The sequence below is a fragment of the Sylvia atricapilla genome, chromosome 22 (genome assembly GCF_009819655.1).
Source record: "Sylvia atricapilla isolate bSylAtr1 chromosome 22, bSylAtr1.pri, whole genome shotgun sequence".
Taxonomy (NCBI): domain Eukaryota; kingdom Metazoa; phylum Chordata; class Aves; order Passeriformes; family Sylviidae; genus Sylvia; species Sylvia atricapilla.
Window position 1 is genome coordinate 4,709,656 of NC_089161.1, and position 10,920 is coordinate 4,720,575.

The following is a 10,920-nucleotide window of genomic DNA, read 5'->3' on the forward strand; positions in this document are numbered from 1 at the left end:
AAAACCTGAGCATTTAAAGGTCTTATTGAGGGATCTGTGCTATCACTGTACAGTTCTGAAAAGCTGAAAAAACCCATTCACATAAAGGCTCTGGAATTCCACAAGCCCCAGCAATTTCTGCCTATTCTTTCTTTCTTTGTCATCTAATCATAAGAACAGACCAATTCATATTCTTGTGCCCCATTATATGTAAAGCCTGTAAAAAGAATGCACAACACTTCTACTGCATTTAGCATGTGCTTGGTGCAGGTACACCGAGAGGTCACTGCTTGTGCAGCAGAGTAGAGGAAGGTTACGTTTGAAGTGATCAAAGGTGGGAGAAAACTGCTTGGTTTTAAAAATAGAAACGGCATGCTTCTGGAGATTAGAGCAAAATCAACAGAGGTCTTGGTTACTGAAGAATCAACACAGCAGCAGGTCTTGTCAAGAGAAATGCAGTTGTAAAATAACAGACAGAAACTTTTGAAAATGAATTTGTTTCAGGAAAATACCTATCTTCCTAGCACTAGAATGCTGCCAAAGCTAATATACTCATTTTCTTCTGTAAATGAATCCTGTTGAAATTTGTTTGTTTGCTTGTTTCTAGGGTTTTGTTTGTTTGGTTTTCTTTTTTTAGAATCTTACCTGAAAGCCACAGCAGGATGGATTTATCATGCATAACAACTGAGTCTATAGTTTGTCACACCCAATGGAAGTCACATCTACAGTGTAAGTCCTCAATCCCCATTTTACTAGCCCATCTTCCCACCCACATAATTATAAGCAATATCTTCTACTTTTCATAGTAAAGCTTAGACTAAAAGCCACCAGAGACCTGTAGACATTCCCCCATAATGACCCTCCCAGACTGCCTGGCTACAGTCCCAAGCCCTGAGGAAAAGCTGCATTTTCAAATGAGACATAAGTGACCAGTGTAACTTTTTCTAACACAGAAAAACTGTGTTCATTTTATAGTTTTCTTAGAAAAACGTAACATTTCAAGTTCTGTTAAGACAAGCAGCTGAAGGCAAAAGGATATTCCAAGGCACAAAGGATCTATAATCTACATTCAACAGTCATTTTAAGTATCCTGAAGGACATTCAACTTGCATAAAAGCATCAGTTAATAACCAGATACTGGGAGCACAAGAAGTTAAATAATGCCATCAAAAACAGCTCTTGAGAACTCCCAGATGTTTCCTGGAAATATATCTGCATAAAATCAGGCTACACTGTATTGTTTTAGGGCAGTCCATAAGCCTTTTAAATTGCTTGTCCAGGAGTACTTTGAGTGGCTCTCTTATAAGGAAGAGGAAGCACAATGAAAGACTGGGAGACTGCAGAAGGTGCATCCAGTCACACGTACAGAGGGAGGAAAGCAGAGTTCTGGGATTACAGTGAGTCACAGTGCTTAACATGACACCTCCAAGATCTTCTGGACTTACTGCAGAACTCATCTGCTTAACCTTTACGTAGGCAAAAGAAACATCAAGATCTTGTCCTGTTTGCCCAGTAGCAGGTGGTGGTCCGTGGGCAGAGTGGAAGGCTCAGATGGATGTAGGCAGTGCTTTGCTCAGTGCAGGGTGCCTCAGTAGGGCGGCTGGGCTGCCTTGCTTGAGGAAGGCCACTGTGGAGACACGTCTGGCTGCTCAATGGGCTCGTACGTGCTGCGGTCCTGGCCTGCACTGGTGACACCTGAATGGAGATGGGAGAGAACAAGCTTGGCACAAAGGCAAAAGCACAAGAACTGAATGCTCTAGAAGAAACCAACAGCTCAGCACATTTTACCAGCTCCCAGCACTGGTGGTCTGTGATCCTCACTGAACAGGCAGGAGGTAAGAAAAGTCATCCTTCCAACATGCCTATTCTTTCCTTGAGAACTGTTCTCTTAGGACCCATGTGGCTGTGTGAAAAGCAAGACCCTCAATACCCCATAGCAGCACAACAGGTTCTTTCCTGTAACAGTGTATTTCAGCAGGATAAAGTGTATGAGAGCTCATGAAAAAACGAACAGAGCCAGAAGCTGCAGGAACTGTGGTTAGCTGATAGCATAGATTTAAAGGCATGATACATCCATGAACCACTCTTCCCAACAGTGCAGCTATGCCTCAAGTGTGGCACAAAATTTGAATCCTATAGTGCTCCTAACTGCCCTATGAGCAATTTGTCTGGGCAAAATCATGTTACTGTCCAAGGGACGAGCAGGGAAAGAGGAGGCAGAGAATGTGCATGGACAGCTCTTTATCTGTGGGCCAGGCATTTGCCATGGGGAGAAAGCAACTTGAATTACAGATAGCCACCAAACTAGGAGGGATTTGTTCTAAACAGCAAGGATGCTCCCAAGCAACAAAGAAGGACTTTGTGTAGAAAGAAAACAAGACAGAAAAGGCCAGGAAAATTTCAACACTGCTGGGTTCAAAATAAAATGTCAGATAGCAGGAAAATGAGAGGAAATTTGTCAAGCACATGAAGCACAAAACAACATAGTACTGATAATCTCGTAAGAAAGACCATTCAGGAGAGGATATGAAACTACAAATGTCTGAATTCCCACCTGTGCCTGAGAGGTTTGGGATAGTGTGGTTGAAAAGAAGTGCTGCCAAATTCCAAGCAAAGAGATGAACTCCTCAATTGATACCTACACTTTCTATGGGATACATATGTTGAATCCCAATGACAAACGCAGTGAGCAGCTAATAGAAACTGACACAAAAAAAGGCACTGCATGAGGCTTACATGCCCCCTGACCTAGGTAAGACCTATCCATCTGGATTTTCACAAGTAACTGGCAGAGACAACATCCACACTCCACTAGCAGAGAGGTGCAAATAGCACACAGTGCCCTAAGCCATGGTTCCCCCTCCTCTGCAGGTTTACACAGGAGTGTAACTCCTCTTTTCACTGGAGTGTGATCTTTGCTACCACCAAAGCAGAATAAGAGATAGCTTCCAGACACTGTAATGCAGGTACACCATCTTTTGTCCTGCATAGCCTTCTTAGGATGACAAACAGAACTGTGACAGGCTGTAGGTTTTGCCAGCATGAATTGAAGCAACAATCTCTGGCAAACAATCAATCCCTGGCAGCTGCCCAGGCATGAGCTAGTACCAGGCAGGAACGCTTGCAAAGCTCACCAAGACCCAGAACATCTAGCCACAGCCCATTCTCTCTGGTGATTTTTCCAAATTATCATTATGAAATAGAACCAGGGGAAAAATTAAATGTCTGCAAGCTAACTCCCATCAGGAAAACGTTAGTCCCATTTTCCATGTGAGGAACAAAGACCAAAGCAATCAAGGTAAATAGGACATGTGAAGCTCACAGAGAGCATGGAGTTAGAAATCCAGCTTTATTTCCTTCTTGTTCATAATCCGGCCAGAGGAAATACTGCCTCTACTCTCCCCCATAAGGAAAAGAAAGGGTTGACAAAGAAAAGACACCCAAAAGTTTCCAAAAACACACACAAATGCAGGAGGAGGAAGAGAGGAAAAGCCTCTCAACACCATTGTGGGCAAAATAGCTGTCAAAAACTGTCTGCAAGGGGAGAGAGAAAGAATATAAATGTAAGGCCAAAGACACAAAAGAATGACAAAATAGGAGAACAAACACAAGCAAGACAGAGCAAGCACCCTGTCTGCCTGGAAAGGAGAGCAGAACCCAGTTGCACAGAGCTCAGGCTGAAGGGTTTAAAGTGCAAGGCAGTGCTGGGGAGGTGACCCACCCTGACATGGAAGCAGAAAAAGCATCCTACCTATGTTAAAGGTGTACTCTCCTCCACGCTCCCGATACATTCGGTACACCAAATAGCAGGACACAGGTTTGAGGAGGAGACTGAAGATGGCCATGCCTATACTGAAACGCTTCGCATCACTGAGGAAGTCGTGCGAAGGGTAGAAGATAGAGATGTGAATGATGTCTGTGAGGACTGTGAGCAGCAGTCCAATCAAGAACTGGAAACAAGGACAGAGAATGGGACAGGGTTTAACCACTGACAGTAACAGTCAGCTTCTGTTTCCTGCGAGATCTATATTGCACAGTCATCCTTCACCCCAGTATCACATAGCCCTCTTGGTACTGCCCCAGGCAGACAGATACTTCTAGATGAATGACCTTTATTTTGTGCCTTTTCCTGTCAGATATCTTCTCATAACATATTCTAGAATTGTTTCTTTCGGTTTGCCAGTCTTTCAATGTTCAGAGAAGGATTTTACAAAGCCCCTCCAACTCAAGCATATTAAACACTTTGAGTCCTCATCTGGCATTACAAGTCACAGCAGCAGATAAAAAAAAGGAAGAATCAAATATGTCTCATCTCTGAGAAGAAAAATAATTGATGTGAATGCTTCTCACCATGGTTTACAGAGCTCATAGATTTATATGCTCTCTTAAAAAAACCCAAACCCACCCAAACGGAACTGCTGTGTTGGGAACAGCTGAAAATCATCAGTAGCTCAAACATTCTGCCCTCCACCCTCTTCCTGAGCAGCCTGGGGGAGACCAATACTTTTACACTCACCATCGTTATGGCATCGAGGGAATCTCGCTGCACAATGGCCCAGATCCCCACTGCAAGGACACTGAAATTCCCCCAGGCATAGGAGAATGGCAACATGTAATTCATGCATCCCCTGCCAAATGAGACAAAAAAACCCCAACAAAACAGATCACATTGACAATAAGCCTGCAACAGTTTGGTTTTGTCCCTGTTCCCTTACAAACACCTCACTCTTAGATGGAGGATCTTCTTGCACGCAGGCACAATCAGAGAGTGCTGATTCCCAGGGAACTTCCCATCCCTAGTTTGAAGGAATACCCTCTTCTCCCCCAGGCCAGACACTGATCACTCACCACACTGTGAGCAGCCAATGTACCAGAATGATAGCCTATGAAAAAAACAAAACAGGAAGACAGGTCAGCATGTTGGGAGAACTCTGGGAGGATCAATGTGAAGCAGCACCATCTTGTCCCCAAGGGATGGCTGGAAGAGTGGCCTGGACCCATGAACTAGTGCAGAAAGATGGTGAGGCAATTGGGACAGTGAAGACAAAGCTATTTTTCTCCTTATCTGTTGCTGAGTATTTCCTGTGGTGCTACACTGTGGTCATTCATTCTTGTCACCTCTGTTGACAGCTGATTCAGGGACCACTTGGCCTTTTCTAAATGGGTTATTAATTTTGAAACTCCAGAGGAGTTTGCACAGAAAGCCAGGCAAACTGATTTATGCTGTGCTAGCACAGTTTATACATGACCAGTCTGGCATCCCATCACCAAAAAGCCCACGGATAGCCATGCTTGCAGCTCCCAGAATTTCACTCCAGTCCTCAGCAAATCCTTCTTTTACCTCCTTCCAGTCTGTTTAGAGCAGTGGTCCAACCTCACTGCAGTATTAACAGACCTGAAGCTTCTTCCAGGACTCTGAACCTGATCCTGGCAGAGCACACAGCTCTGTTCACTCCCAGTGAAGCCACCAGATCCAAATGCCAACAGTGCCCTGAGTAGCAGTAAGATAATGCTGTCACAAATCCTGTACTTTGCACGTGTCCTTAATGATCCTGGTCCTTGTGCTTAATGGGACAGATCCAAGAAGAAAGGATCGTATTGTAATAAGTGATACAAGGATTCTCTTCACCACCACTTGCCATTTTTGTAACCAAGGAAACATACCCTACACGTTTATTCAGAATGGGAACAATACATACTTCAGGCTTTTTCTACATCTGTAGGCTGCTGGTGACTCCAACAAAGGGAGATCACTCATATTTGCTCTCTAAACATTTGTGAAAACAAGAATATGGAAGACAGGCTCTATTAACAGCCTCACCAAAAGGCTGAAGCCTGGATATATCAGAGGATCCATGGGTTACAGGCACACTTTCATTCTTTCCTAGCTGTGAGAAAGGCTTCAAATTGGCATTTCCACTCGCCTTGGTATTAAAAATAGGAAACCCACATTATCAACACCTTGCTGAAGCACACTCCCCCTCAAAGAACAAAAAAGAAAATTGGGAAATGAGTATGTAGCAAAAGCCTGAGCTACTCAGTGGACACAGAAAAGCTGTATACAGGAGCATTAAGATACAAACAAGAAATTAAGATCTACGGACATCCTGCTAGATTCCTTGACTTAAAACGTGCTCTAACTTAAAACAAAACTAGTTGCTGGAGAAAGAGTGAGGCTGTCACCTCCTAAGTGAAGCACAGCCAGGAAGGCACAGGGGTGGCCCAGCTGCTGTGGCTCACACTGCTCTGCAGGGACACCACAATGCAAATGACTTCCTGCTCTTCCTTCACTGCAGTGCCCCATCACAGCTGCTGAGCACTCACTAGACTTTGCTGTAACTTCCAACACCGCTTAGACAGATGTTTATTGATTAATTTGTTAATTGTTCATGAAAGCTTACAAAATGCTTCACCGCCCCTCCTGCTTCCCCTTCTCCCCAACTGTACCACAGACACAATGGAAAAACTGCTAATCAGTAAAATAAAGATGTTCCTGGATAAGAATGGAGACATGCAAATAGTGTTTACTCAAGAGACTATCACAACATCAGGAAAATTCTTAATTAGCTACTATTTAATTGCACATTACATACCCACAAGACCCCTCAAGGCTCACCAGTTAATATAATTAGGCAGGGTGGGTTTTTTTAAAAGCTGTCTAGATCAATACTGCAGTTACTAAATTATGAAGCATGTTTAGTCATCAGCATAAATTCAGGTAAACTAGGGCTGATTCTATGAGTGACTGCTGAAATAAAATCAAGATATTCCCTTTTTAGTTATTAGTCCAATTTACCTGACAGTTTTTCAGCACACTATGGAATTGGCTGGTGGTGTTAGTATGCTTTAACATAGAAAATATAAGGTTAATGAAAAACTAGTTACTGTGTGAGGTTAGTTAATTTGCAAGCAGTCTCCTGAAAAGACAGCAGAAGAATTTAACATTTTTCCATCTGTCCAAGGACTTAAATGTGTAGCTAAGACAGGGATACATTTCTTCTTTAGAGAAAATAACTCTTAAGACTTGAACTAGTGGTGAGAACAAAAAATAAAGGTGGGTCCTTTGTCCCCATCTCTTCTGGGAAAAAGGATGGCCATGTAATTAAAAGCATCCCTTTAGAAACTGGGGAGAGCTAAGGAGAATTCTTACCTCCTTTGCAAATCCCAGCATGTGATGGAATTAATTGCCAAGCATAAAAAGAGCCTAGGTCTGCCAGGGTCTCATTAGACGGGAAACTCTGGAATAGGAACTCCTTTAAACATGCTTCAGCACAGAACTTAGCACAAGGTTGAATTTCGACCAAGTTAAAAATGAAACAGTTCCAAATGACAATTATTTTCTTGTTGTATCTAAATTTCTATTTTACTTATTTTTTATTTTAGAGTGAGCTCACCTACCCTATGAGTGACATTCACCTGAGAACACACAAAACCAAAATATGAATCTGAGTGGCCACCTGTGAGGATGCTCCTCATTATTATAACAGAGTGATAATAATCAGTGCTTAAGCAGTGGGACTAGCTATCCAATGGGGCTGTCATGGCTCTGTTCTTATTTTAAAACTCAGCTGATTTTTGAGTTGAGCTATTTGATCTCACTTTGCAGCTTGCCTTGCTTTGATCAGTTTTAATCACATGACATACAGACATCCTTATTATTCCTTGATTCTGTGACTTAGCATTTAAAAATGCCTAAGCATAAAATGTGTGTTTCCAGGCACATGGATTGTAGGGCATTGTCTAGGCTTGATCAAAGTCAAACGTTGTATTTCGAGGCTCTGCATGGTTATTTCAATAATCATAGGTGTCAAGCTGTCATGGCAGAAGCACGGCTGTGCTGCTTGCCCCATGTTTTGCTGAACCATGGCTGTCAGAACCAAGCCAGTAGATCCTGTTCAGTGAGAATGTTCCCCACCCACCCCAAGGCAAAGCCTGCTACATTAATTTTATAGCTCGGCAAGGAGCTTTAAGAGACACCCCGAGGCTAAGATACTGCTACATTCTGGCACAAACACAGCTCAGTCATGCAGCTTTCTTGGAACTACTTCTATCACAAGGCTCATCTTTATAATCTCACAGAACCAGTAAGCAGATCATGCCAATGAATAGTAGCAGTGTGTGTTCCAGGCCCCTTCTGAGCAAGAATCTTCCCTACCTTTATGGTATTTTCCAGGGAATCAGGCCCTAACTCAGGAACAGTATGAAGTGTAGGCACAACTATTAACTCCCTATTCCTGTCTTTGCAGCTCAGAACAGAACTGGCAGACTTGATAACAAGGAATTTCTTAATGCTGAAAACAGTTTGCCAAGGACAAACTCATGCTTATTTAGTAAGAGATTGGGGAATGGTTGTCTGAAACAAGAGAAGGAAGGCAACATTTTAGTTTTGTTGTCCATTTCACATGGTAGAACACGTATTCCGTGTTGGCAAACTTTTTAATTAAATGTCCTTAGTTTTTACTGTTGTTTTAGCATGGAAAAAGAATAATCAAACCAAGCTAAAAAACAAAGCAGAACGCAAGATCTTTTAATCTTCTTAATGCCCTGGGAATCACACAACAGTCCAAACTTGTCAGAGCAAAGTATCAGCTAGTTTCCAGAATGTAATATAATCCACATGCTGGGCCTTGAAAAATCTATTTGCTTACCTGCCTCTAACAAGGGAAGCTGCTTTTCTTGGTGAACTAGTAAGAGGGGTATTCATCATTATATGAACACCAATCTTTATTTAATACAGCCACATGAAAGCTGTCCTGTACAAAGCTAAATTAATAATGGTAGCTGAGATAATACTATTCTCCCATCCAACCCATACGCAGCCTGGTCCAAGGCCACTGCTCACAGCTTAACAAATCACCAGCAAAAAAACCCCTGATGTGATCCATGATGTTTTCACTCTCTGGGCAAAGCTTTAACCAAAGAAAGCACCTGAAATACACCATGCTGTATCAAATGAAATCACAAAGTAGTGAAGCTGAGAAACGACACACACACACCTAGAAATCTCAGGGCTCTGAAAATGTGACAGACAAAAAAAAAAAAAAATAGAGGAAAATGTCATGTGTCTGGTAGCACAGAAGACATCAGAATCAAACATCAACATCAAAAGCAAACAAAAGTGTGATTTTAACATCCACTGGCTTGTCAGCAAGGAAGTGCTTCTTCCAGAAATGAAAAATATCACATAACTGGCTAGATCTTGGAAACCCACAAAGTCTGTTATATCTCCTTTCTCTGGTTATTTGGTTATTCACTGAAATTTCCAAAGTGCCGTCAACTGGAGCCTGCCCTCCCCAGCCGAGAAGCAATTGCAGTTATGTATCAGATGCTAACCCCCAAGTGAGTGGGCTTATTTTCTAAGATACTTTGTCTGACAAAGCAAAAACTTTGTCTCCTCGGGATCTTGTGCAGTGTTTATCTTGGCTTAGCTCTGGTCAGCTGAGCTGAAAACCCCCATGGACACTAGTTAATAGCCAGCTCTGGTCTCTGCCCAGTCCTCGGCCACTTCAGCAATATCCCCGAAATAAGAACAGACTTTGGAGTCATCAACTAGTGGGTTTAACCTGGGTAGGAAGTGACCCATGAGGATCATCGACTTCTGGCCCTGCACAAGACACCCCAAGAATTCCACCCTGTGCCTGAGAACCCTGTCCGAACGCTCCTTGAACTCAGACAGGCTTAGCGCTGTGACCATTGCCCTGGGGAGCCTGTTCAGTGTCTGATCATCCTCTGGGGAAAACATTTTCCTCAGATCCAGTCTAAACCTGCTCCGACTCGGCTTCATGGCGTTCAGAAGTTCCGCAGTCTTTGCCCATGTGATTAAAAAAAAAAAAAAGGAACTTCAGTTTTTCCTCCTCAGAGCGCTCCGCAGCTCGGAGCAGGGCCTCAGCCAGGGTCTGGACCAGGCATACGGCTGGAGAACATGCGGGAGGGGAGGAGGGACACAGGGATGGCCGATCCGAGCGCCCGCGGCTCTGCTCCGCTCAGCCCACCCCGGCAGCCCCCGGCCGCCCTCCCGCTCCCCCGGCCCCGCTCCCGAGCCCCGGGGGCAGCCAGCGCTCCTACCTTGAGGCTGACGGCCGGCAGCTCCATGGCACCAGCCCCGGGACAGCCGCTCACGTGGGGCAGGGCCGGGCTCGGGGCCGGCCAGGGGCGGGGGGAGCCGGGACACCGCCCCCGGGCCCGCCCGACCCTGCCCTGCCCTGCCCTGCTCTACCCCTGCCCTGCCCTGCCCTGCCCGGCCCGGCCCTGCCCTGCCCTGCCCTGCTCTACCCCTGCCCTGCCCTGCCCTGCCCTGCCCGGCCCTGCCCCTGCCCTACCCCTGCCCTACCCCTGCCCTACCCCTGCCCTACCCCTGCCCTGCCCCTGCCCTACCCCTGCCCTACCCCTGCCCTACCCCTGCCCTGCCCTGCTCTACCCCTGCCCTGCCCTGCCCGGCCCGGCCCTGCCCTACCCCTGCTCTACCCCTGCCCTGCTCTGCTCTGCTCTGCTCTGCCCTATCCTACCCTACCCTGCTCTACCCTACCCTACCCCTGCCCTGCCCTGCCCTGCCCTACCCTGCCCTGCCCTGCCCTGCCCTACCCTACCCTGCCCTGCCCTGCCCTGCCCTGCCCTGCCCTGCCCTGCCCTGCCCGGCCTTGCTGTACCCCTGCCCTGCCCAGCCCAGTCCTACCTTGCCCTACCCCTGCCCAGCCCTACCCCTGCCCCGCCCTGCCCTGCTCTACCCTTGCCCTGCCCTGCCCTGTCCGCAGCGGTGCCCCGCGGTTCTGGGGTGACTGGTGAGCCCCTGTTGCAGTCCGCTGAGTGGCGGCTGATCAATCAGACGTGTTCCAGCAGTCTGGAGGAGGCAGTCCCGGTGCTCTGCCTACCTGATGTGAACCGCACAGCTTCTGATCTTGTTAGTGCTTTGAAGGCGGATCCTACGAGGGTGGGGACAGACTC

The 10,920-nt window shown here is 45.8% G+C and overlaps 1 protein-coding gene across 1 annotated transcript; it reads right to left on the reverse strand.

The window, feature by feature from the left end:
- Positions 1 to 914: 914 nt before the first annotated feature.
- Positions 915 to 10,139, reverse strand: AGTRAP (angiotensin II receptor associated protein). The gene is made up of 5 exons (XM_066334343.1): positions 10,045 to 10,139; positions 4,828 to 4,862; positions 4,496 to 4,607; positions 3,731 to 3,929; positions 915 to 1,674 (listed from the first exon to the last, which is right to left on the reverse strand). The coding sequence occupies exons 1-5, from the start codon at positions 10,069 to 10,071 to the stop codon at positions 1,568 to 1,570; spliced, it is 480 nt and encodes a 159-aa protein (XP_066190440.1). The 5' UTR covers positions 10,072 to 10,139; the 3' UTR covers positions 915 to 1,567.
- Positions 10,140 to 10,920: the final 781 nt, after the last annotated feature.

Excerpts from the sequence above, each read along its gene's own strand:
- AGTRAP (XM_066334343.1), bottom strand. The coding sequence starts at position 10,071 with ATGGAGCTGCCGGCCGTCAGCCTCAAG. Across the intron at positions 3,930-4,495 it reads CCCTCGATGCCATAACGATG|TTCTTGATTGGACTGCTGCT; the intron begins GTGAGTGTAAAA and ends CCTTGTTTCCAG. Across the intron at positions 1,675-3,730 it reads AGAGTACACCTTTAACATAG|GTGTCACCAGTGCAGGCCAG; the intron begins GTAGGATGCTTT and ends ATCTCCATTCAG.